General features: G+C 42.4%; 1 protein-coding gene across 5 annotated transcripts in view; it reads right to left on the minus strand.

Moving 5' to 3' along the window:
• MEIS1 (Meis homeobox 1) overlaps positions 1-22,657 on the minus strand; it is a 146,547-nt gene extending 123,890 nt beyond the window's left edge. For 2 of the 5 annotated variants that reach the window (XM_006114090.4, XM_006114094.4), the window contains exons 1-6: positions 12,059-12,876; positions 10,124-10,350; positions 8,316-8,457; positions 7,837-7,887; positions 7,047-7,097; positions 5,618-5,764 (exon numbers count right to left, since the gene is read on the minus strand). In XM_006114090.4, the coding sequence (XP_006114152.1) occupies positions 5,618-5,764; positions 7,047-7,097; positions 7,837-7,887; positions 8,316-8,457; positions 10,124-10,350; positions 12,059-12,070 (630 nt within the window). In that variant the 5' untranslated portion in view covers positions 12,071-12,876. Of the gene's footprint in view, positions 1-5,617; positions 5,765-7,046; positions 7,098-7,836; positions 7,888-8,315; positions 8,458-8,597; positions 8,668-10,123; positions 10,351-12,058; positions 12,877-22,288 lie in introns of those variants that run through there. The other 3 variants (XM_006114089.4, XM_075925570.1, XM_006114091.4) reach the window with 3 other exon arrangements.
• Positions 22,658-27,828: the final 5,171 nt, after the last annotated feature.

Below are 27,828 nucleotides of genomic sequence, written 5' to 3' on the forward strand. Positions count from 1 at the left end.
TCAAATTTTAGTATCTTATGTTTGTTCAACAAGTTTATTTTACATAAGAAAATACTGTTGTCCCAATAAAAGCTACCATGTTACTGACATACTTTATTTGATTTTGTGTTTGCTTTTTAAATACTGTGTTCTTTTTAAAAAGCTGATTTATAAAAGTTACCTAAATACACATTATTCAAGGTAAATGTTATAATCTTTTACAGTTCAGGCTATAATACCCGGGACCAAGGTGAAGTAATGGTACAGCAAACAACCCCACAGTAAAGTTTATAAGAAACTGAATTTCTGCTTTGCGACTACAGATACCCTTTATGTTTTATAGTGTAGAGTTGCACTATATAATTTTCCTACCAAAGCCAAGCTATAACTGTTTTAAATCTTGTAGAGCTATGACAATCATTAAAACATTTAGACTACAAATGGTTGAAATTAACTATATAAAATGGTTTATTTTGAAAATTGTGTGATTTGAAGACTACTTCAACTAGTTTTTTGGTAGGTTTTTTTATTTTGTTTTGTTTGGGGTTTTTTTTTTTTTTAAGATAAGGGTATTTGCTGATCCTAAGTTTAATTCTTCCAAGAAAAAACACAACTGCCTTTTACTCTGGAAATCATAACAATGGTAAACAACAACTCTACAGGTTCCATAATAGCAGGCAATGGGGTCACTCTTGTGGGAGAGGGATGTTTTAGTGACCTCTTGCCACTGAGCTAGTTAAATCACTGAACAATGGTTAGTGTTATAGGGCTTTACTTTGCAAAATCTAGCATTAGTGTCATAGCTTTCCATTAACCATGGGACTTAAGAGCACCAGCACTGAGAGGCCTATAAGGAAAGAATAAATAGGAGAAAAGCAATACATTAAAAAAAACTAACTGTAACCTTTACAATGCATGCTGTAAGAACACATAGTTAAATCCATAAAAAAGGCTTTTACATATTTACTCTCACTTTCATTAGTACACATGGGCAGCTTCACATACTTCCATTTCTGAATTCAAAACTGACCAGACAATGTAACTTATTCAGAGAGTACTAACCAGACAATATTACTCATAAAGAACAACAGCACCAAAACTGCACATAACTTGCATTTCAAAGAGGTACAGGCCAGTAAACGAACTTGGAAGCACATCCTAATTAGCCAGATGAGTGTCAAGCAGTCAACACCTTATTATTTAATCATTAAGGGCCAGATACTGGAGTCTTTACTGAGTCAAAACGTCCAGTGAAGTTAATTTGCCAGAGTAAGAACTTGCGGGATCTAAACTAGTCTCCCCTTGGCCTCCCTAGACATGTTTTCATGAACAAGAGCGAGGACTGAGCAGAAGTAACCAGCCGAAGCACGGAAAATACAAAGTTGAGCGGTAACTCTTATCTAACCATCTCACAGCTGAGCACCAACCATTCTGGTGTGGCTACACGGAGACCCTTGTAAACAGGCAAAGAAGGCAGCAGTAAAACCCTTTTCACCCACCCATCAAGCCAGATCAGTGGACGGGAGGTGTTCCCCAGCCTTAGCGTTGAAAATCAGCCTAACCAGGAGACACTTTTTACTATCTTGCTACTTTACAGTGTCGCTCCCGACATGAACAAAAATACATCGGCAGAGTGTGTGTATTAGCTCCCCATATGCTCCTCACTGCATCTCGGAGTGACCTCGATTTCTAGCCACGACTGAGCCGCGGCTTGGGAAGCCCCCAAACAACCTATTGGGACCCTGATGGCACGACCCCAGCATAGGGTGTGTACCCCTTTCCGTTCACACCCAGCACACTGGAAAGCCGGGAGTGACCCCCAACACCTATTTGCAGCTAAACTCTGCAAGTGACTGGTTTGACTTGTTTTGTTTCTTTTTTACCTTTTCAATCACAGCATTTCCCTCGTCCCCAACTGGGCAATTAACCCACGCAGCTAGGGGCTGGCTCCAGAGCGGTGCGGTTCTCTGCTAGTCTTTAACCTCTCCAGGCGGGCTCGGCCCTGGGCGCGCATTTCAAGGCTTTGCGTTTTAGCACCTTCCTGAGGAGGGACTCCGAGATGGGGGATTTCGGCTCCTCCGCGCTCGGCCACCATTCAACAGGCGCGCTCCCACCCCGTCCCGAGAGGAGCCTCGCCCGCTTCCCTCCTTTTGCCATGAGCGTCTCCAGGGAGGCTTAGCTGCTCCAGCGCGTAGGGACAAGCAGGCAGAGCCGGGCTAGCGATTAGCGGGGTCCCAACAAGGAGGCGACCTCTGCGCGCCTCCGGCTCCATTTCACCCACTTGGTGCTAGCGCTGCCCCCGCAGAGATGGAGCTCCGTCCCCAACGCTGACCCTCTTCTCCACTTACCCGCTTCCTCTCCACCCTCTCTGCTCCCCACCTCGCAGGGCCCCCTGAGCCCTTTTTCTCCCCACCCCACAGAACCCCGTGCGCCCTTAAACTCTCCCTTCCTCTCCACCCCACAGGACTCCGTGCGCCCTTAAACTGTCCCTTCCTCTCCACCCCACAGAACCCCGTGCGCCCTTAAACTCTCCCTTCCTCTCCACCCCACAGGACTCCGTGCGCCCCTAAATTCCCTTTGCTCCCAACCTCGCAAGGTCCCGTGCGTCCCCTTCCCTTCTACCCGCACGGCCTCGTGCGCCTCTAAGCCCCTTTTGCTCCCCACTCACAGAGCCCCGTGCGCCCCTAAACTCGCCCTTCATCTCCACTTCTGCACCCCGCACACACACACACACACACACTTCCCAAGCCGCCTGCCCTCAATCCCACCAACGCGCCCCTCTGTCCTCCTTCCACTGCTCTCCATAACCCTGGCGCACCCCAGCCTGCGGCCGCAGCCCCCGACGGGCGCTCTCCAACCAACCCCACAGCCGGGGCCTTGGAGGGGCGAAAAGGAAAGGAGCTGGTGCGCGGGGCGGTGAGCCAGTGCCCGGCGGAAGAGGGCGCAGGCACGGACCCAAGCCCTCCAGCGTGTTCCAGGGATGCTGCGCCGGGAGCGCAGAGGTCCCAGAGGGAGGGAGCGAGGGAAGCCCGCTGCGAGTGGGATGCGGCCATGCCAGGCCCCTGGCTCTCGTGGAAACCCTAGAGTGGCCAAGGGGGTTTGCTCGCGGATGGGGGGGGGGGTGCAGCTATCCAAGCGCAGGGCTCCCCTTGGCAGGGGAAAGGCGGCTACACCGAAACTCAGTGGGCTCTAGAGACACAGGGGTTAATTAGCCACCGCGGCTCACATAACACCTGAAGGGGATCTGCGTTTGTCCGCACAGCCCGGAGTAGGCACCGGGTTGCAAACTGGCTGGGCCGCATTCACTGGCGATCGGAGAGGACCCTTCTCTTTCCAGCCGGCCCCTCGCTTCGCGCGCGGCCGCCCAAGGCCTCTTCCTGAGGGAGCCGCGCAGCCCCCAGTGATCGCGTCTCAGCGAGGACAAACCAGCCGGAGCCCGCAGCCGCGGAGCCAACCTCAGGCGCGGCGGCGAAGAACCAGAACATCTCCCTCTGTTTTAGGAGAGGGCAAAAGACACCTGGGCCTCTCCGCGCATCCTACCGCGGGTGGGAATTAAAAACTCCCACCCCGCCCTTCCTCCAGTCTACTTCAACTTTCTGAAGCAAATACATACCAAATGGGGCAATCCGGAGGCGACACACTAAAATGTCACACCCATTCCATGCGCAGTGAAACCACAACTCACCAGTTGAAAGCATGAACTTTTGTTTTGGCCAACAATACAATTTGGCCTCGGTATCTCTCTTGCAATCTTTGCAAGCCACACACACTGAGGGGAGGGGAAGGATAAATGACTAACAAGCGGGCACAAAGTGAATAAGTAACGCGGGGAGTGCAATGAATTTATCCATCCTTAGCCTTACAAAAAAAATAAACCCAGCAACCCCAAACTACAACTTCATTTCTTTAGCTTTCACTTTAATAAAATAATGATTCGTTGGGAGAATGGGGTATAAATCTTCATTTTGGAGGCAATTAAAGTGTTGATTTCATTCGTGCCCCTGAGCGATTCTTGTAATTTGCTCAAATAGCTTTATGTACCCAGCACTCCAAGCTTTTAGAAACCCATTTTCTAGTTAGACTTGTTGGATTACAATTTTTATTCAACAGCAGCTATCCGAGTTTTCCTAATCTAAATCTGAATTTAACAGTTCCCTCATTTTAAACGTTATAATAGTTATGTAGGATGCAAGTCAACCAGACAGAAACAATGTCCATGTTTCCATCTTGTTTTCAACGTCTCATTAAAAAAGTTGAGAGCGACAGAGCGAGAGCGACAGAGAGAGAGAGCAGAGAGAGAGAGAGTCATGCTAACATTTAGAAATAGTTGAAAGCCTCTACATTCTCAAGATAATTAAAAAACACTGGGTTTCTTGCAAGTTCATGCCTTAAGTCAAACCATTCTTCTGTTCCACCACTACATTAATAACAGTCCGATAATCTTTGCTGCTTTCTCGTACATTAAAAAAAACTGAGCTAATATCAAAGCTGAAGCGTAGTGCACCTTTTTGTAAGTAATCTATAAAGTAACTTCTGGTTGACAATATTCTTGATAATGGCAAAGCAGCTAAGAAAACTCCTGTCTGCTTGACTGCGCCTTGCTTTAACAAAAGGAAGCCTCCGGAATCAGCCTCATTACACCTAGAATCGTATCTAGAAACCAGATCGTAGTTTTAGTTGTTAGATTCCCTCCCCACCCCCACACCAAATACCATTTCTAATCATAAACAACCAACCATTAAAACCTTACAATTCATAACACGGAGCTCAAAACGCCAAGCTCATTCTCTTTAATATTTTAGAAGCTTGATTTGGCTTTAGGTAACCTCTTGAAATTAACCCAAGAGCTTCCATAAAAAACAACAACACTACAAGCCAGTGAAGGAAAGCAGCTAACACAAGTCGTCGCTAGACGCACACGTTAATGAGTGCAGAAGCCTCTAGGGTTTCGTCAATCCCAGCTTTAACACAGACATTCTACAAACCACCAAACTATTTTTTTCTAAAGGAGAAGGTTTGGGGGGGGGGGGGGACTTGAGAGATCAATGGAAATAAATTAAAACCTTGGTCCGGTTTTATTTTTCTATTAAATAAAATAAAACGGGCGCGTTTGCAGAAGGCAGGCTGTGCACAAAGCAATGTTCACTGAGGTCTAAAAGCGCCCGGCCAAGGAAAACTGACAAGACAGACTAATGAACCGTAGAGACAGGAGGAAAATAGCCAGTATTTGCTAGATTTCAAACACTCTCTGTCTTCCCTGGACCACCTATCTCGGATTTTATTATTATTTTTCTAAATGGCCTCAGCTATTCCTTTCTAAACATCCAGAAGCCTGCGATTCACGGCTAACGCGTCTATTATTATAAAGGGTAAATAAAATAAAGACAAAAATTAAAAGCGACAAGAAACAGGTCAAGTTTGCAGGCAATGCTTTTACAAGCTCATCTCGCCAGGTCGAATCCGGGAGCAAGCCTTAATGAAGCAATAATAGCCACATTATTCAAAAATTTTCATTTCGATGGAAATTTATCTAAAAGGGACTTAATCATATGCAAATAATAAAAGGAGGCGTAGTGACCCAGCAAGCGATCTGCATACAAATTTCAGCGTGTGCAACACTAGAGAGAGATCATCATACCTGATCTGTTAGATTTGCTGATCTTGTTATGTCTTCACTGTCTGATTTTGATCCTCCTTCTCTATCGTCTATCACCAAATCGATTGGCATTTTTCCTTTCAAACAGCTAATATACCGGTGGCAGAAATTGTCACATAATTCGTGTACCTATATTATAGCAGAGGTAAAAAAAATGAAAATATAATCAGGAGTGCATAAGTGAAATTGACAAGTACAATCAACCAACCCCCCCATCTCCAACCCAGTGACATCAAAAGTTCTAAATGGGGGGAACACACAGCAATTATCCCCCGGAGACCTCTAGACGCATCCAGAATTAGGAATAACTTTCTTTTCTCGCAAAATAGAGATATCCCAGAAAATTGACAGTGACAAGATGATTCACAGGCTACAACATATTCAACACCCGTGTTAAATTCATCTGCTCCCGGAGCTGTGGCCATGAGAGAGGTGACCTGCACGGGTGACATTTAAGGTAAACTATTTAATTTCAACCAGTTATTTCATCATAAACCCTTTCCAAATAATATGAAGGGGAAAAGAGATTTAAAAAAAATGTGGATGAACTATACTGAAATACATTATAGACATCCATGACCTTAAACACCAAATCATTGTAATATACTTGTTCTTGAGTTTCCCACTATTAATGGACATATTTTAACACCTTTCATGTAGAGTGAAAACAACCTGCCTGTTGTGGTTAGATAAAAAGGCGGGGGGTTCTAAAGAAACTTTTCAACCATTTAAAAACCTCTCGAAATGTTTATTTTTAGGAGAAGGGGGATTCTCTTGTAAGGCAGCTATCAATTACATATAAAAATCCACTGTAAGCCTGAAAGTGCGTTAGTTTGGAATTACGTCGATGTCCATATTATTATTAATTATTACCATTGTTATTGTGGCTGAGATTTCCAGAATGGGGGAAGGGGAAATTAAGGCTGTGTATTCTCTCTTTGCTTAGAGGTGTACAGCATTCACAGAATCAAGAAACGGACACGACTATCAACTCTGCTTTGTCTCTGCAAAATGTTACAGGACAATCTGTGCCCTGACTTTGACCTGCAGATGGCTTCTTAAAAAAAATCTCGACCAAAGTATAACTGAAACGAAACAAAGCACCTTCACCCCCAAAACAATCTCCGAAGCTGAGACAAATAAGCAAACAACATTTGAAAAATCACCTGGAATACACAGAACTAACTGTGTGTATACAAAGACAGGAAGGTATTCACATGAACGCAAGGCCAGGTCGTTTGTGAGCCCGGTTTTAGAGGCTGAAATTGTAATTAAACTGCGAAGAGAAATGGACGCTAAGATTGGTCTTGACACTAATTACCAGACAGAAAGACATTTATGCAAATTTACCAGAAGTCTGAACTTCAGCAATACTGAAACGTAGGAGAAAAAGAGAGAGAGAAAAAATTACCTTCTCTAATTCCAATAGATGAAACCTTAATACTTGTATGGCTTGAATCATCTGCAAAGACACAAACAATATGAACATCTATCTCATTCCTGAGTTTCGGTATACATCCACAGCTGCCCTGCTGTAGTCTATAGCTTCACTATTTTAGTAGTAGTAGTAGTAGTAGTAAATAAAAAAGTTGCTTTGATTTATGGCAATAACACTAAAACTTAATAGCAGTGGCTTTGTATGCTGTTTAACAAGAAGCAAGCTAGAGTTAACAAAAAATTCTATTGCAATGAAGCAGCTAAATTATACGGCTCATAAACATTTCCTTCCAAAAGTGCAATCTATTGCAACAACGTTGGATCCTCGCTTTGCAAACGAGGAGAGAATGTTCCAAATGCAGAGGCAAAGTATTTGTTTATCCTTTAAAAAAACTGGACTTCATTTTAGGTCGGCTAGTTAAACTATTAATCTCTATCCATGGTCGTTGTTTACATTTCCCGTAAAGCTAAGGTGCAGGGGATATGTGGAGCCCTCAAATACACTGACACATTCGTAGATAAATCCATGCACTGCTTAGGCAGCCAAGTCTGCCATAAAGACCCCAAACTCTCATTTGGATGGGGCGTTCTTTATGTACCTCGTTATGTGATTTTACTTAGCACGCAATTACCACACTGGATTACTGGTAATTAAAAAGATCCACGCGAGAAAATTCCCATTTAAAGCCAAAATCCTTGTCAGACCTTAGCCCCATCTCTCCAGAGGGCAGAGAAATAAAAAAGGGAGAGTTGTTAACTCTTACCAAGTTATCCAGTTCAGGATTAGAGGAAAATAGGGGTTTTTCTGCTCGGATCTAAATATAAGAAAGGGGAAGGGGAAAAAAAGACTTGAAATATGGAAACAGAGAAAGCAAACGTTATTATGTCTTGCTTCATTACACTGTAGGGTCCATTATGTAACCTTTCCTTCTAGCTCTGACTGTTAGATTTAGTACATCATATAAATACTTAAACAAATGAAACAAATGCACTGAAAATACCCACAGACCTTATTATTAGTTACATCTATCCGCTCCATCTTGCGTGAGCGGCACATCCCAACAATCAAACTTTTTTTTAAAAAGGGCATGCTTTCTTTCTTTCTTGAAATGGTACAATCGAGATCGTATTGATTGGTTTCTGGCAGTACAGAAGGGGGCTATGCGGGGGGGGGGATGTTAAATGGAGACTTGTTTTCTTGTTACGTTACAGGGTTCTCCTCTCCCAGTATGGTTTTGCTGACCTGTTTGGCGAACACTGCTATGTCTTCATTGAAAGACTCTGAGGAGCAAACATCGCCTCCTGCTACCCCGGGCTCCCGGGGAGTGCACGTAGCTAATTCACATTTCTCAAAGATCAGTGCTAAAAGAGGGAACAGGGGGTGTCTGAAAGAAAATACAACAGTCACAAACAATAAACTGGTTAGTCCCAGAATAAGTGGGGGGAGAAACAACCAAGGTGATCTTTTAGCAAACCCACTGCCTCCACCCCAGCTGCACCCCTCCCCCAATCATAGCTCACCTACCCTTCAACCGAGAGACCTGAAGTCGAAGGCCCTGAGCCATGGACTGTATCTGATGATCGCTTCAGCATATCTGGCCAGAGAAATTGTTAACATTTGCTATGAATAAAACCAAAGCGGTTCCAGCAGCCATTTTGAATTAACTTTCCTTTCCATTTTTTTTTTAAATATTATTTTAGCTCCCCTTCGAGTGGGGAATTTTCTGGATTAAAAAACAAAACACCCCAAACAAACCCCAGGTCAGTGGAACGCGCAAATCCCCCTGTGCATCGGTAATGCTAAGGTTCAAAATGAGAGCTGCTAACTTCGAAGACCTGCCAAACTGCCAGTGAGTTGCCCCAATTCGGGTAGCACAAGCGCTCCATTTACATTCACTTCGGTGGACAGAGCACGCTTTTATCTGGGTCATCATTTCCCTCCCCCACTCCACCCTGAGTCGCTCAACCTACGCGCTATTCACCCCTCTTTTTGCTACAGAATATTGAACAATGAGACCGACCTTAGAAATGTGAGAGCCAAGTGCTTTGATTTTTTTGCTGTCTTAAGTAAACTCTGAAGAAGAAGTTTAAAGTAATTTACTAGCTATAAAAGCTCAACTGAAAATGTTATATTTCATTTTATTACGAAATGCATTCAGATTCCGGATTTCATAACTATCCCAGAGAATTCTCAATGTAGTTTGAACAAATCCTACAGATTTGTGATGAGATAAAGGAACTGGCTGGCGGGATGGTCTTGCGTCAAAGCGAGCTGTTCTCAGCGAGATGGGAGGGGGGGAAATCTTAAACTTCTCTTCAACTTAACATGCGCGAACTGTTTTTAAAGATATCCACGGAACAGTGGATCAGTTCCAAATGCAATGGCCTAGAACCTATTTTATAAGTTACCGTATGGAGATGCCTCGAATATTGCTAGAAAACAGGGCACAGCCCAAAAGAAACAACCCCGAAGTTTTCTCAGTAATACAGCGTTATACATTAGCAAAACTAAAAGTTTTCTTCGGAGTGGAACAGTTCAAAGTAGTCTTTCTTCTCAACTCTCCCAAAAGATTTACCTCCCAAAACAGGTTGGACCACGGAAATCTTTTTCTTTTGATCACCACACTAATAGACTAATTTTCCCTAAGCTCACAGTTTAGCAGCCCTTTATATTTAAAGTAGTTATCAAAACCGCATAGGAGCCTAGGTTTATGCAAGGAAATAGCTTTCCGTGTGTATGCACACACGCACACGCTCGCACACACACACACATTAGGCAAGTTATAGTATATGAACTGAATACTATCTAGGGATAACGTTTATCCGATTCAAGCCCTTTGGAAAGTAAATCTTCTTTATTGGAGACTCATATGCCGAACATAATGCGATGCAAAGAAAACTTTAAATCCACCCTAAAATTTGCATGCAATTACAATGGAATCCTGGGTCACAATAATTTACCTTCCGTGGCTTTTACTCTGCCTTCAGCGGCTAGGGAAATAAGGGAGCAATCATATCTTAACTAATAAACCCGATGCCAGCTGTACCTACCCATAAATGGCATCTTTATCTCTCTTTAAAGCGTCATTGACAGAGGAGCCCATGCTGGGAGGCATGGCGTTGGTGTGAGTAGTGTGCGGGTACTGATGAGAATGTAACGGAGGACCGTGATTGAGATGGTGAACAGGCTGCATGGATCTGGCGGCGTGAGGATCCCCATACATGGTGGTGGGGATCCCTACTCCATCCATCCCACCGTAATGGGGTAAATCGTCGTACTGCATGACAGACAAAGAAAAAAAAAAGGATCAGACGGCCAGTGGCACCCGGAGGTTCGAACGGGGAAAGCCGTTCCAGAATCTTTCACTTAGGGAAGGGTCAGCGCATGGAAATGGACAGTGTTCACTCTATGAATTTAAAATAAACAGGACCAAACAAGCGGGGAGGGGGAGAGTGCAGAGATCTGTAAAAATACAGTTCCCCAGTAGGCCCTCAAAATGGATTAATTCTGGGTCCTTGAAAAGCATCCTTGTGGAGGGAAGTAGGTAAAAGCAGCAGCGTAGGTGCTTTGGAGTGACGCTCAAAATAAACACGTTGCTGAAAAGTTGCCTACTTCAATATGTCGCCACAGCAGAAGTTAAAATGAGGACACCTATTATTAACACGTGAATTAATACAGGCTCCTGGTTTAAGGTATTTCTGTGTGTGTGTGTGTGTGTGTGTGTAAGTTTCTGCAGAGTGGAGCATTTCCTAATGTGTAAACTGGAAATGAAACTCTCTTAAAACAAAAATGTAAAGCACCAGTTTAAATGAAAGAGCAAAGCTGAGAGCCTTTTTCTAATAACTGACGCGCAATCTGAAAATTTGCAATTCCCACATGGAGAAAAAAAGGAAAGTTAAAGTAGTTAATTAATTTTAAGATATCCTGTTTTAAATCTTTCTACCGTTAAAAAGGACAGTGCACAAATATCAATGATTAGATGTTATCCAAAGTTTAAGAACAAAGGAATCAATTTTTGTTTTACAGCTATTATATACAAACTACTTTAATGTCCATGTGTGCATTTGATGCTCAAAGTTTTAAATTTTAAATTGATTGTTTATTAAACATTAAGAACCCAAAGTTAAAGTAGTACTTAAGGATTAAGGGGAAACTGCCACTTTTAATCTGTTAAAAGCAAAAGTGTGAATACGTTTTAAAAAACACTGACAATTGCTTGAACTGAAAGAGTAAAGGCAAGTTTCAGCATAGCAACTTTCTTTTACAAAGTGTACAATGAGGAACAGTGCACAAATCATACAAGTAAACTTAATTTTATGTCTTTTTTTCTTTTAAAAACTCTATTCGTTACACTGTAATTGTCCCTCACAATATTTTAATCGCCTCTCAATTATCTGACAAGCCTAGAAAAAATTGTATTGTATCAAAATAGTAATAAATAATAAATATCTATGCATATTATTCTGCCTAATTAAAATTTAAACATGCAACTATTTTTTAAATAAAGATCTGACTTTGTTTAAATGCACTGCACGTGTGTGATGGCAAAAAGTTGTTTACTTTAAGTTTAATAAGTTGTCTTTGAAAAGTGTAGATATATGTAGCCACTAACACATGAAAATGTTCAAAGACACATTAGTTAAATATTTTAAACACTGGTGACTTTAAAACGACATTGCATTATAAGCAGTATATCTGTAGTACTGATAAATACATATATTTGTATTTTCAGTTACATGCATGTATGTCATTGCTGTATAGAAAGTTTGCCTCTTGAGTGAGATGTCTGCGAGAGGAACTGATAGAATCAAGAAATTGACAATATATGTAGGTTTTCAGTCTACAAGTAAGCTAATATATCCTCTCACTTCGGGACACCGCTTTGTGTCTGAGCCAAAGAAGAGGGGGAAAAAAACTTTTCGCAGCGTCTCTGTCAGCCACGTTTCAATATTATTTCACATTTTAATTCCATTTTTAATACGTACCCTTTGCGCCATCGGCCTGGCTTGCTCCCTTCCTACTTCAACTTCTAATATATCCTCTTTAAGGCCAGTGTGAAAAGAAACAAACGCAAACTCTCCCCCAAACCCCCAAAAATGCAAAAATCCCTTAGAGTCGCCAGCAATGTGAGCAATCGAGGAAAATCTTCAGCTTAGTGGATCTCAAAGAAGCGATACAATAATTCTGCATTAAAAAAAGGAGACTCTCCCTCCTTTTCTTTCTTTCTCTCTCTCACTCTCCCCCTTTCGTTTCCAAGACAGCAGCGGGGAGAAAGCAAATATCCTTTCTCCAAATCAGTTTTTTTTTTGTTAAAAAAAAGTGCCCCTCAAACCCAACTACCAAGTCCCATGGCTTTTTGCCACTCCAGCTGTCAATCAAAGGCGAGGTTGTCAAGGTGGTGAATGAATGATGATGATCCGCTGTGTGTACTTCCACTGCTCTGGACACCTCAAATGTTAATATTCAAATGCATGGAGGTCTAAGCGCTGGCTGGTTCTTGAATCAGTCCTAATTCCTAATCAGATCTCGCTCTCGAGCTCCCTTTCCCCCTTTGCAACGGTAGAGGCTAGAGGAAGAGGGTTAAAAATGTCTGTCTGAGTTTGTCTTAAAGGAGCCACGATCGATGCTGCCTGCTGCAAGTCCCCCGTGCGTGTGTAAAGTGTGTGTTGCACAGGCGGAGAGGTGGATTTGGACCAGAATGCTGGAACCCGGAAGTAGTGGTGGCCATAACAGGTCGCGTCTTACACAATGCACTGGGCTGCATCAACTCGGCTTCCAGCGCAGGGGTGGGTTGGGTGAGATGCAAAGCGAGAGGCTGTGCGGAGCCACAGAAGCGTTCAATTAACACACACATACACACACGCACACGCAGGGTTACAGTGACTAAAATAGATTGTAATTCTGGTGTGCGGCGGGACGATTAGCTATTTTAAGCGCTTTCTGTAAGTAGAGTTCATTGCTGCCGGCCAAATTACGGGGTAGGGCAGGCGTGGGGAGGGGGGGAGGTTGGTGTACGGGGTGTGGGAAGCAGGATTGTTTCTTTCCCTTTTCACACCGAATGCTTCGGGGAATTCTGTGCAGCCCTTTGCAAAAAGATCTGCGATCGCTAACACGAGTTACTGGAAGAGGAAGAGGAGAGGAGAGGAGCAATGGTTGGAAGAGACGCATCCCTCCCTCCCACAGCTTTGCAAGTGTTCCAGCATGTCTAAGTGCTGGAGCAAAACAAGGAGACGATCCAGAGCATCTGCTTCTGGACACTGGCTGGTTTTTATTGCTAGTGGTTCTGTTCCTGAAGTCATTGGCAAGATAAAGGGCAGGAAGTCAGAACATAGGAGTGCTGCCTGATATTTATTCCCTCGCTCAGCTAATGTCATACACAACAATCTACGCCACTTTGCCTAGCCGCCTCCGAGTTTAATGGCCATTTCCTTTGTCTAATAGCATTGGTTAATTTGTATTTACACCCTCTCTGTGCGGCAGCGCGCTAAAAGGACTCGCGAGTCCCCCAATCGCAAGACTTGTATCCTTCACCGTCCCCCCGCCCCGCTCCCCAACAAACACAAGTCCTTTTCTTCAAACCCCCAGTAACGAAAGTAAATCTACTGGAGCGAAGTTGAGCTTTAGAACGCAAGGACCCAAACCCACTCCGGATCAGCCCGGCTGCTCTGCGAGAACTTATTCGGTGCCCACGTAGCTGTGAGCAGATGTTCCACACACACAGCAGTGGATTCAAATATGCAACATTTTTCAGAGCAGAGGTCCGTGAGACGGGGTTTCTCCCTCTCCCCCTCCCTTTCTCCCCCTCCCCCCAGCTCCAAGTCCCACGGAAAACTCCCCCTGCGGTAAATTGGAAAATGAACTCACCCAAATCTCAGTAGGCAGCAGTGGAGGAGTCACAGTCCAATCAGGAGCGTCTCTTGGAAAGCCAGCCGTGCATTGGTGGAGAGGAAAATCAATTATCAAATAATCGATCAGCAGGGCGCTTCGATCTGCGGGGCGTGCCAAAAAACTCTGCCTCCGAACAGAGAAGCTAAGTTCTCCAAAGCGGGGAGATCGCTCACTTATTCTGTGTAGCCGGAGTACGAGTGGCTGCCCAGAGGCAGACATAAACAAGCCCTGCAAGGGGATTAATAGACACCCCCTTCCCTTTACAGCTACGAGGGGTGGAGGGCTGTGAAGGGTATTTTAAAAGCTCTAGCTCTCTAAAAAGTTAGTGTGGCGTTATAGTCATGTCCACACGCCGTTACGGAGCTCGATCCGTGAACTCAGCAGGCTGACAGATTATTATATTGACACAGCAAAGCGCTCAGTGCCAGCGTTTACTGTTTACAATACACAAGGTTGTGAACTCGAGGCATCTTCGGTAGAGTTCCGTGCAGGCAGGGGTCCAAACACGTCATGTAAGGACCTTTTAGTGTTCTGGATAAGAAAGATCACTTTCTCCTGTGGCATCGCAACTGCAATTTTTGACTTGCCAGCAATACCTGAAATATTCAGAACGGTCACTAAAAAGTGGTCCCCCATTTGTGTCGGCCATAAAATATTCCGATTCTTTGAATTTCTTGATTTAATTTTTAAAAGAACTATGTGCTTATGAACTATTGTTGTGGTGGCAATGTGTTTGCTTTTGGGATGCTCAGGCAGTAGGTCTTAAAGCAGAGATAAATCACTTAAGATTTCTTCCAGGCCAAAGTCTTAAATGCAATGTTAACAGACATAATTCCCAACATCAACATAATCCCTGCCTGCTACATATATTTTGTCTTAAAGTATATTCTAGGGGGCAACAGATTTTAACTCTTTTTTTAAAAAAAGCAAACTAAAATCCACGACTTTTCTCAGGCTGTAATTACAGCGATGATGCAAAATAAAAGTCTTTTTATAAAGGATTGCTATTGAGAGAGCTAGTATTCCCTAAAACACCCCCTTTCTCTGCAGGAGAGTGCAGTTGTTTCATATTATACCTGTGTAGTTATTCAAATGATATCCCGGCTAGGTGTTTCAAATTTGTCTCGGGAAGGAAAGATCTGTCATCGATTAGATCAGTGGAGTCGGGGGGAAAGTGCCAAATCAAACAATAAAATATTCACACATAAGACTCAAGGATGCTTAAATGAGCTGCATGGGGGGATTACTCCAGTAAAATCTATTAAACAGAAATTACTGTGAAATGCACTTGGGTAAAGCTGCTTTTTAGCAGCTTTGAGGGGCTCATGGAAAAGACAGATCAGAACAATCTGAAGCCTGCAGATACTCTTTAGTACATCTCTTGCCGCGACATTTCAAACCTCAAGAAAATCAGTTTCGCTTTACCATCTTTGATGTAGGACCAGTCTTCTGTGACAGCGATTAATATAAAGACTTTTCAGGTAAGACTCTTTTAATACCCCCACCCTTCCTCTTCTGACTCGTGGGAAGTTTTTGTTGCACTCTTAACAGACTTATGTTTGATTTCTATGTCTATTTAACTCAGAGACTGAACTCAGAAGCGATTACTTGTTACAGGTTCTTTCCAGAGGAAGATACAGTTTAAAATTCCAGAAATACAATCCCTCATAAACATAAAACAGCTTTAAACGTTAAATCTAGTGTCGCTACCAGGCCTTTATGAGATTAATTCAGAACAATCGAGACTAAAACACTTTTACAATGTAATTACAGTAGTACAAATTGTTTGCCCAAACCTCATTCTGGATAAGGATTTTACAATTAGCAAACAGTTATTACTGTTGGGGCTTGCTGCGAGAAATTGCACGGAGGACGTCTCGAGTTGCAATCTACTGGCCATAAAAAGACTAACCGGGCAGCAATTAATCATCTATTAAAAGGGAAAAGTAAACGGACAGTTCCACACTATCTCAGTAAACTACCATAGACATTTATGTGTTCTGTGACTGCAGCGATGCACACATTCCCAACTACTGCCTTTTTAGGAAATGGAGCTTTTTTTTTCTTTCAAAACCAGGAGTCTGATAGCTATTTATTGCAGGAACTCATTTACACTTACCATTGTACTATAAAAAAGAAGCTGCAGGCTTCCCTTGAATTTTACAGCGAAATGTGCAATTAGACAGAAAATAGGCAGAAATACATACCTGGTATAGACTGCTTTGCTTATTTTATTATAACTGGGCTCAACAGACTCAGCATTTAATATGCGACTGTTTTGGAGACTTGTATGCACTACTTGTGTGACGTTAATCGCTGTACTTACTTTTCCTCTCAGAAGTTTGCAATTTGAACTTGTATAAGCGAAGGCCTTTCACATGAGTTGAAGGAGAGGTCTCAAAGTTCATATGATTCAGAGCAAAATGATGAAGAAACTCCTCCATTAAATGGAATTTGTGTGTGTGTGTGTGTGTACATACACACATATATTTTCTTATAATAAATAAAAGTTTTTAATCAATCTGAAATTTCTAGCTTAAGGACATCTCTAATCAGACCTAGTAACATTAAAATGTGTACTCTTTTTCAGATGACTTTTTATAGTCTAAGTTGGGGGAAAAAATCAGCAACAGTATATACTCTGCCCCCAATAATATTTACATTTAAAAACTCAAGTAAGGACAAAATCCTCGAAGAAAACAGATTTGAAATGCAGGAGAGAGATAATAAAGGAATGTGGCAGATAAGAGTTTCAAATGATATGAGTGAAGATACCAAAAAGGCAAAGCCTAATGAATGGCTGTGAGAAAGGTGAAGAACTATTTAAAGACCTATTAAAGGGCAAAATCTGAAAAGGTGATAATAAAAGGAGTTTAACTGGAGGGGATTAAGTGAAGATCTGAATCAAGTGCCCATATGCAAGTCAAACTGTGGATCATGGAACTAGAGGTTTGTTTACTGGATTCTGCTTCAGAAAACAAAGAACGCCTGGACCAGTTCAGGAGTCAACCAGAGGTCAGCTTGTGCTATCCAACAGTCACAGACAAAATAGTTAAGTCACTGTATTCAGTAAACAGTCGGAATGAATAATGCACTTTGCAAAGGAAAGAACTGATTTCATTAGACTTTTCTATTTCAAAGCTTTAGACTAGCATGGCCACTTGAGGGGGAGGGGAAAAATGAAGGAGGGGGGCACTACACTATTTAACATAATTACCACTTCTGACATTTTCAGAAATTATGGAGGTCTTTTATTAATTAAATGGCGGGCTTAATAAAATATTCATAATAAAATTTACGGTTGACTTAAAACTTTCTAAACACCGCTATAAATTTTTAATAAATTAACTGAGAAATGAGTTACTAGCCTTGGCTTTTGTCACTTAAACTTCTGCATAAGTAGTGAATTTGGAGTGAAAGCGACATGAGAATCTTTCAGAAACAAAAATGTGTACAATTACAAGGGGTATTAGATTTCAGTAGAGTTGCACTTACATCTAGATGTAAGCATTCCTTATTTATAAAACTCTCTTCTGCAGTAACGGAGTCCAAAGAGCGTTAGGAATAACTCTGCTCTGTTTTAGCCTGTGTTATACGGTATGTTAGCATTTTAACATTCACATTGTAACTAAACGTGTTAGAACGGAAGACTGAAGTCACAAAATTTGCATTTGTGAAAAGCATAAAAGATCAACTTCACAATATTACAATTGCACAGGATCAAACAATGGTTAATGTTAAGTAGCTACAAATCAATCGGGTGCATTTTAAATTACTATCTGTAACAGGTCCACAATTGTGTTTTGGATGATTAGTTATTTCTTATCTGAGTTATTATTAGACAGCTAAACAAAATACTATTAACTTTTTCATATTACCCTGTTTCAAAGACTTGTTGCTCTGTCATTTATGTTGCTTTACTTTTCACTTAATAAAAATCTCTGGGTAAAACTCTGGTTGCTTAATTAAAAATAATCTGGTCGATTGTTTTGCATTTGAAGGCTTGAGCTTTTGTGCCGTCTACTGGACAATGAAAAAACTACAACCATAATGTACTCAAACTTTCTTTTGGATAAAAGTACATTTTCGGAGAGGGTGGTAAATCTATTGGGAGGAGCGTGGCGTCAAAATTGAAGACGAGGGAAAGAAAAGTGGCCCTGAATAGAAGATTTATAGGTTGTTACATTTTTTCTATATAAAAACTTTTATACTCCAGTTTTAACTGCTCGAGATTTTATTGTTTCATGAAGTACACTCAATCATTTGCATTAAGGGTGACATCAGAAAGACTGTTTGAATGTATATGTGTGAGACGGCCTTAGAGATTTAGTTACAAGTGATAGAAAAAACGTGGATAAATATTGGTAGATCGCTTCACTCCTAGAACTATTATAAATTAAAATTGTAGTTTAGCCCAGTATAAAATAAATACTTTAATTTCTAAGCAACACCGAGCTCCACAGACTAATACCAAAGGAGAGCAAATTACATTTTAAAAAATCATTAAAATTATGTGTGTGTGTCGGGGGGGGGGGGGGAGAAGCACATTTAGGTGAGTAGTATTATTTCTTATGTGATTGTAAGGGATAAAAACCATGCATTGTTACTGCATTCATTTCGTAATCGTCTGCCTGAAAAAGAGCTGCGGATCTCCCTTTCAGATATTCTTAGATACATGTAGCAGAAGTTGGATAATTTCCATTTAAACTTTCAGTATACTCACTTCTGGTTCTCTGTTCTTTAGCATCTAGGAAGCTGTTTTTAAAAGTCAAGCAAAGGAGATGCTCGAAAAGCGACACTGATTTTTTGCAGATAGGCTTGGAAATGATTAGTGCAAAGATTTACTGAAATTAAAATCCTTATTGCGTTTAGTAAAACAGCAGTGTGCATTTAGATAAAAAGTTTGAGAGTCAAAGTGAAGTTTTAGAACATTACGAACATAAATCTCATTACATATGCTATTTTATAAATATGTATGTATGTTTGTGTTGGTATACACCCAAGTTTGTAGTTTGTATACCCACACATACAAAAACAGAGAGATACTTTAAACTATGCTAAACGAGCGGTAAGTAATCTTTAACCAGGTGCACAAGACCAAGCACTGGAAGTATCTTGCTTTGCAATCACTTGCAGAAGTAGAAGAGAGTTCGAAATTTGCCTGAAGTATACCACACCTATTTATAATCGTTTCCCTTTCTCACTGTGAAAAGTTCAGTTATTCTGAATTCGTCTGCTCAAATAGTGCTGTCACTCAAATAAAAGCTTTTCATACAGATTTGCACTTTATTAGCGATGCAAAATATCTTTTCACACTAGACAAAATAGAAATGAAATTAACTTGTGTGCATGCATATACTGACCGTTTAACACAGTATGCCAATCCTTTTACAGCAATATGAAAAAAATTGTGAACTAGTACAAGCCTCATGCAAATTAGTCATTAACACAATAAACCCAATTTAAAGCCACAGACAATGGAAAATTGGTGTTTCATAATCTCAACTGTACTATAGTAAAATCAATGTATTTTGTTGGAACCTGTAGATGTTATGTTTGTTTAGAGACAAATTCTACATCTAATTCGTCTCATATTTACTCATTGTATTCAGCTTGTCTAGGGAATGCAGTCTGGAAATATTTAAGATTACCTATAATACTGACGATAAAGTGCAAGTAAATAATTAAAACAGGAATTGTGTGAGTAGGCATACTTTCGGAGGAAATTTGTAATGTAGGCTTTCTGAAGGTTAGTTTTCATTCGTGAATAGGGATTTTGAAAATAGCACAATATAGAAAACAGAAACATTTACTAAATATCTTTGTTAAAGTTTTCAGCTATGTATTAACATTCTGTTTGAATCAGACAATACTGTTGTGAATACTGTTTTTTTTAAACACTTTACCCTACCATAAACTACTCGGAATAACTAGTTTTACCTGCAGAGACCTAGAAGAATGACTGTCTCAGAGACCGCTTTCTACAGCGATCGGTTTGGATAAACGCTACCTGAAGGGATGTACAAGGTACAAAAGCAGCACACACAGACTGTAGCTATTGTGCATCTCTAAATCTAATGGTTCCGGCCATGGGACAACACTACTTGAACTTCAAGCGGGATGGCTTCCTTGGGGACCAAGTCAGAATGCAAGCCCCCCCCCCAATCCTGCTAGGTTTCCTTACGACGCTGCAACGTTTGATGCCTGGGTACACGCGGGCTCGCTCGCTCTCTGCTGCCCGCCCCAAGGCTTCCCGCTCTCCCCCTGGCTGGCTGTTTGTAAAACCATCCTTTTCTCGGTCGAGCTCCCCGGTTTGTTTCTCTCCGGGGGAAGGGGGAGGAGGGTTGTGGCACAGTTTCAGGCTCCTCTTTCCCTAGTGCAAAGACCTGTGACCCTGCTGAGCAGGCTAACGGGGCCAGAGGGGTCTTGTCTTCAGCGACCGACGTGTGTTGTGTTGTGTTGTGTTGTGCGCGAGTGCGCTTGTGTGCTACCCAGACCCTTGAGCACATCCCAGCTCGGGTCCTCTCTGTCGCGGGGCAAAAGGAGCCAGAGCTATGGCTGCTGGGGACACGCACGCTCTTCCCCCTTCTACCCCAAAGAGCTTTGCTCCACATTCCGGTCTGATCGCTTGCAAGCAGCCTGCGGGCTCCCCCCGGCCTCCAAAGGAGAACTTCAATCATGTGCTCCGGTTTGCTTCAGAGCCTGCCGGTTGGCGGTGGGGCCGGGCCCCACCAATGCGGCTCCGCGGGGCGGGCAATGTCTTTCTATGCACGCTGGCTGGCCACTGGCCGGGCTTTGTTCCCGTTCGCACAACAATGCCACCGAGCCTCCGCGCTGCGCGAGCGCTTCCCCAGCCCAGGTGCAGCTCGAGTTCTGGGAGTCGCGAAGGGAGGGGGGGGGGGGGAGGGATGTGTGGGTCCCTTCCTCGCCGCTCTCCCTATTGTCTCGCTCTGCTCGCTGTGAAAACAAGCCTCAGCCCAGCCAGCGCCATGGCTGCAGCCCCAGGCCATTTGTCACCGACGCTATTATTTCAGGTGTGCTAATGGGATTAGGGCCGTGTGGAAAATGTGAGGATTAACGCGCGTCCCGCTCGCAGGTACCAGCTGCCTGCGCGGGCTGGGCTGCAGCCCAGAGGTGAAAAGTGAAGGCCAGTCAGTCGGAGGCACCGGGGCTGAGGCGAGAGGCGAGGGTCACGTGTAGCCCCGGCTGACGTGCAGGGGAGAAGTCTCACGCCTCGGCAGGAGGCTGTTAATTGATCGCCACCTGAAAAGCAAGAGCCAGGGGAGAGAAGCGGGGACATGTGTCCGCGTGTGAAAAGAGGAGAAAACGCTACAAACGGAGCCCGGCTCCGGGCAACCATCGCCAGGCGCATCCGCAGCCCCCACTGGAAGAAAGAGTTAACACATGTCTCCCCAGCCCGGCCCCCGCCTTGCCAAGAAGGCTCAATCTCATTCCGATGTGTTGCTCTCTGCAACATCTGTGGGTACATTATCATAGGCTTTTGCATAATTGCATATTGACTTTACTAAATGGATCTGCAGAGCTATTTCAACATCTATCTTTTCCATCCGCAAACTAGTCTCCTGGCAGGGAAAGGGCTGCAAAAAATGTTTCCCCCTCGCTTTCTTCTTCACTCCCCCCGTGCGTTGCGTTATGATTTGGTGCACAAATGAGGGATATCTGAGTATCTCCTTCAAAGCTAATACTGGAAGTGTGTGTGTGTGTGTGTGTGTGTGTGTGTGTGTGTGTGTGTAATTGAGAGTGTCATTATGTGAGACAGTGTATGTACCAGCCAGTGTGTGTGCATGTGTGTGTGACTATCAGAGTTGTGTATATGTTTAGGTAAGTTTTCAATGTTTTTGTAGCCCTGTTGGTCCCAGAATATGAGAGGAAGAGAGAGAGAGAATAGCTAGGGTAATATCTTTCATTGTAGCAACTTCTGTACCTGTGTGCTACACAGTATTGTGTACTTTAGAGAATGTATATGCCTATGGGTCTAGGCATATCTGCGGCTATATACGTCTGAGTCCCCCTGGAAGAATTTTTCAAAAAATTGTGGCAGCTAAAAAAGTGTGAATTATTCTAAAGACCGGTTAAAAGCCTGCCTGTTAATTATTTTCTTTTCTTTTGCAGAAGAGTTGTCCACGCTGAGGTTTCTCACTCACCCTTTCCTATAAGAGAGCAGAGTGTATACCAGGCAAGCCTCATCGTCCCAAAACACAGGACAAGATCTGGCCTGGGGACACAAGGATTTCAACAGCGTTTTTCCCTATGGGGCAGACTAATTGTACAGAATCCCTCCTCCCCTTTCATTCCTCCCCACTTACTTGAGCACACGCAGCTGCAGTCACCCTTGTGGCTTGGAAGGAAGGCGGCCTCTTGCACCAAGGCTGCAAGGCCAGTTCCCCCAGGCAGCAGCTGTGAGAGGGAGGGGGGCAGGCGGTGAAAGCTGCACTTTCCTCTGAGCAGAGCAGTGTTCCCTCTGAGGGGCCCCCAGCCCCAGGAGCCAGCTCCCAAGCCCTGGGCCTCCCGCATGGAAGCAATGTTGCCTCCTCCATAGCCACTAAACCATCAGGGCAGGCAAGGTTTGCAGTTTTAACTCTGCCTGTTCCACCACATTGTCCTGGTTATACTTCAACGGGTCAGAGCCATGTGTAGGAATCAGCTATTAAGGACCAAGCAGAGAGGCTTACTGCCAGAGATTTCAAAGGCCTGATTTATTTTGTGCTTAAGAGAATACCACATGGATACAGAAGATAGCCACGATTATTGTTTCATTTAAAAATCACAAAAAGCCTTAAAGCCCCATCATTCAAGGGGTCAGAAAGGGTGACAGACTCTACAAAGAAACACCTAGGAAGTGTGTGCTTTCAGTTTGTTAAAGAATATTCAGCTTACGTACAACACTTTACTCTGATTATTCTGGCTTAATTCAAAAAGTTTTAAAATTGCATTTTGCAGAAAACATTCACCATCAGTTTCTTACTCTAGACTGAGAAATGGGGCCAGCACAGATCTCAGTTCAGAGCTGGATTCATGCCTTCCAAAACCTGGAAGTGGACAGCTCTACTTGGAATCATAGAAACACCTCTTCTAGCAACCAGCTCAACTCACTGATAATGCAGGATAGTTTCCCTTCATTTTGTCCAGTCGCTTATTAAAGATTCTACTGATGAGACTTTCATCACTTTCTGTGGTAACCTATTCCCCCAACCTGCATTAGGCCCAGATTGCTGTTTTTAGCCTCAAGATACCTAACTCATTCAGAAGCCTATATATCATTTTCAAAGGGGATTTAGGCACTTAGTATCAAAATTCCATAAAAAACAAATGGGATTTAGATTCCTAAATGCCTAAATGCCTTTTGGACATGATATTTGGGCTTTTATATCTATTAGGTATTGCAATGCTCAGTGCAGCAATGCACAAATACCTTTACGACTCTGGACTCGACTGTCAGGAAGACTTTACTCCTAATTACTCTTCCTTTTACCATCCTAGTCATACAGCTCCTGCACCCTTTCAGTATTTACAGATGTTCACCCATGCCCATTTTAGTTGTTTTTAGGATCAAGTTAGGTATCCTCCTGCAGTTCCCTAATTATCTTTGGCCATTTTTTTGTTAGAAAAACAACCAAGTTTGACCACATCTTTTCAAATTCAATGGTGGCATAATCGTATAGCTACAGATTGGCCTGAATTATAATTGCCCAGCTATTGTCAATGGGGACAACCTGTGTAAACCAGATTTTAAGAAAATGTGTTTTAGGGTCTATCTGTGTTACAAGTGTAACTGGAGAAGATCTAAATGAAATATTCCAGAGGTTATTACACTACAGTCAAATTGAGACATACTGCTCCATGAGAAGCTTCTTTACTATGCAACTGAATTAGGCCTTTTAGTTGCCATGTCGCATTATTTTTAAGTGTTTCTATTATGCTCATCTCAGCCACAGTTCTGCAAGGGCTTACACAAGTGATGAAATTTGTCTAAGTGAGGGTGTGTCTATACAGCAAGGTAAAACCCATGGCTGGCCTATAGTATCTGACTCAGGCTTGAGCTACCCGGCTATTTCATTGCTGGAGCTTCAGTTCTGGAACCTTCCTGCCATGCATGATTCTAGAGCCCAAACATCTGTATTACACAACAGTAAAACAGCCCCACTGCCCAAGCCCCACAAGCTTTAGTCTACTGACACTTACCACCTGGGGGTGTCATCTTGCTGTGTAGACATACTGAGTAAGTCTACTGAAATCAGTGGGACTTCTGTGCATCAAGTCAAGTATCTATGTATGTGCTTGCACATATCACTGGCAATTTGAGCAGATTGGTGTAATAGTCAGTGGAAATTTCATAATATTCGACAGGATAGCCTTGTTCTGGCCTCCTTTGTCCTGGTGGATGGGCTGGGAAGCAGATTGCCATCTTGGCTATGTCTAGACTGGCATGATTTTCCGGAAATGCTTTTAACGGAAAAGTTTTCAGTTAAAAGCATTTTCGGAACAGAGCATCTAGATTGGCACGGACGCTTTTCCGCAAAAGCACTGTTTGCGGCAAAGCGTCCATGGCCAATCTAGACGCGCTTTTCCACAAAAAAGCCTCGATCGCCATTTTCGCGATTGGGGCTTTTTTGTGGAAAACAAATCTCAGCTGTATACACTGGCTCTTTTGCGCACAAGTTTTGCGCAAAAGGGACTTTTGCCCGAATGGGAGCAGCATAGTATTTCGCAAAAAGCACTGATTTCTTACAGTAGGAAGTCAGTGCTTTTGTAGAAATTCAAGCCGCCAGTGTAGACAGCTGGCAAGATTTTTCTGGAAAAGCGGCTGATTTTCCGGAAAAACTGGCCAGTCTAGACATAGCCACCGTGTTCTTTATCTACCAAAGGTGTCTTGGGCCAGGAGCCTAATTAAGGAGTCACCAGTCAGAATTACTTGTCTATTTCTTTCTGGCGACTCTCTTTCAGTGTTTGCCTCTTAATTGTAGGGGCTACAGATGTCTCTTTGGCTCTCCATAGTTTCATCCTTTTCTCTGTCATTAACAATGGCATATCTAATACAGCTATTGAGACTAAATGGCTCACGTTTCTCTTCTAACTTTTCCACAGGGTCTAGTCTTCCTAGATCAGTGTTTCTCAACCATTTTTTATAAAGTACCCCTTTAAAAAAAAATAAGTACCCCCAGTACTTACAGTTTTCAGACACAGCATTTTTTTCGACCATTGCAACACATTTGTTTAAATAACTTAATTGTAGCTTGCCGGGTGATGAAATTTTTGGGTGTAAAAAGAACAAAAATAATAAAGCACTGTAATACTTAAAACAAAAATTCAATTTTCTTCAAATTTCACCCGTGTTGATGTACCCCCCAGACTTCTCTCAAGTACCCCTAAGGGTACTCGTACCACTGGTTGAGAAACACTGATCTAGATCTTTTCTTACTTTCTTACCTCTGTTCCCTTCTGGGTGTTAACCTTACCGCACAGGACTTTCCTGTTTAGTCTCTGTCTACATACCTATCTCCCTATTGTCTTTGCTCAGTGAATTTAACTGACATTCAAGTTTCTTTACCTTTTATTAACAATGGACACGCCATGGCATGTGGACAATGCATGACTAACTGAAGAACAGCCTCTAATTCTTAGAGTAGCTCTTCCTATTTAATGCACTTCATATTTATTTTCAGTTTACAGAGAACCAGAGAAATCTTTTAAAAAATGTTGTTAATTGTTGCTCTTTTTCCATTCTCTCTCTCCTTTCCTCAGGTTGTTTTCTAAGGCAGAGGTTCTCAGACTTTTTTCATTGAGGCCCCCTTACGCAGTTGCAAAAGACACAGTGCCCCAGTATTGACACTTCTTGATGAAAATTAATGACCTACATATAAACTATAAATAAACAATGTATATTTCCTTTTCATTTCAATATAAACAATTATAATGATAGAAGTACCTAGCAACAGGCACTTTAAGAAATCCTTCAAGATCTTTGAAAACAAACAGTTTCATAAAACTACTCTTTAAATAAATGTTGAGAGCAAAATTTGGTGTTCCATCAAGGAAAACACAGTGTATTAAACTGAACAAAAAGCCACACAACAACATTGACAAAACTGTTGTTTGTTCATTCTCCAATAAAATAGTTGTCCAACTTTGAACACTTTATTGAGTTTTCAGTTGTTTTCAGTGTAAAATCTGAATGTCTGTGTTTAAGGTCAAACACTACTTTGCTGGTTAGAAAAGAATCCAATATTGTCAATAAAGATATAAAACAGTTATCACATACTGAGGTAAAGGGTACTCATCTGATCAGGTAAAGGAGAATCCAAACTTCAAGTATGTGTTATCATATTTTCTTGTCCCTCCCCCCCCTTTTTTTGACTCTTCATTTCTTGCAGCTGTAGATGCTCCGGGACTTTCATTATCTTCTCCACCAGTGCACCCATCTCATTTTCGAAAAATAAAATCCATCCATGTCAGATTGAAATACTGCTTGCCATTTTTACAGTTGTAAATGGCTGCCTGTGTGTATGTTGCTAAGTTACCTTGCAGCCAAATGCACCCTCATACTTGTGAGAATTAATCTGGACATACTGCATTTGCTCTTTAACAAATACATAGATAAATAAGTAAAGTTTCTTCTCTACTCTGTCCAACATATTCCACTTAGAATATTACATTCATATAGGTTTTACATAGATGACACAAGTCACATGGAGTTAAAGATTTACTAAGAGCGTGAACAGACTGGAAAACAGAGTTGTGCCAGTGGACCACCCAGCACTATGGGCTGTGGTCCACAGTTTGGGAACCCTGGTTCTAAAGCACTTCTTACCAGCCTGTCCCTTTTCGTAACTAAGATTTTGTTTAGGAAATCTTCCTCCCCCATGCTTTCCCTTGGATCTGTTGCCTACTAATTTTACACTGAAGTTTTACCTCATGGTGGCTCTTCCTCTTTGTCAGTGGTGGGCAACCTGTAGCCCAAGGGATTTTGTATGTGTGGCCTGCGAGACATAGGTTTCCGGATTCTGCTGGTTTCCATCCATGTCGTTTTTCTCTTATTGGTATTTCTAAAGTGATATGCATATAAAGCAAGGACACGTGAGGTGAGGTGCATGCTGATTGAACACAACATAGGATGCAGAGGGAGCACACGGCTCGCATAGTCAATCAACGCTCTACTATGGCTCAAATGGCACATGCCGCAAATTCTCACGACGCAAGCGCAGTTAGCAAAATTACTTTATGCTGGGTGACCATCTGGGTTACAACAACCTTGCAGGCCACTGAGATGGAGAGACACTCATGAGGCCCACCCACTAGCCTAGGTTGCCCAGAGCTGCTCTATGTTGATATGATACTCACATTTAGGATCACTCTACACTGGACTAGGAAGCATGTTGCCACCTCTAGTTTTAAACATGGTCTTAAACCAATTAAATCTTAATCCGTTTACAACCCATCAACATGAATCTTCCAAATACTATAATTAATTTAAGACGAAACAAATGTGGTTTATCCCAAAACAAGCAAACAATAAAAGTGTCCACACAGCATTTGCACTTTTCTCATTGGATAAGACCCATATTTAGAAATTATATCCCAGTCACTCTGACCAGCCAACCTGCTCCTAAGTTACATGGATGTTGAGCTACCAGAGTTCAAGCTGAAACCAAGGCTATGTCTAGACTGCAAGCCTCTTTCGAAAGAGAGCGTCTAGACTGCACGTTGAACTTTCGAAAAAGCGGCTTGCTTTTTCGAAAGAAAGCATCCAGTGAGTCTGGATGCTCTCTTTCGAAGAAGCCCTATTTACATTGAAGAACGCCTTCTTTCGAAAGAGGAACTTTCGAAAGAAGGCGTTCTTCCTCGTGAA

The sequence above is a fragment of the Pelodiscus sinensis genome, chromosome 3, assembly GCF_049634645.1.
Source record: "Pelodiscus sinensis isolate JC-2024 chromosome 3, ASM4963464v1, whole genome shotgun sequence".
NCBI classification, from domain to species: Eukaryota; Metazoa; Chordata; order Testudines; family Trionychidae; genus Pelodiscus; species Pelodiscus sinensis.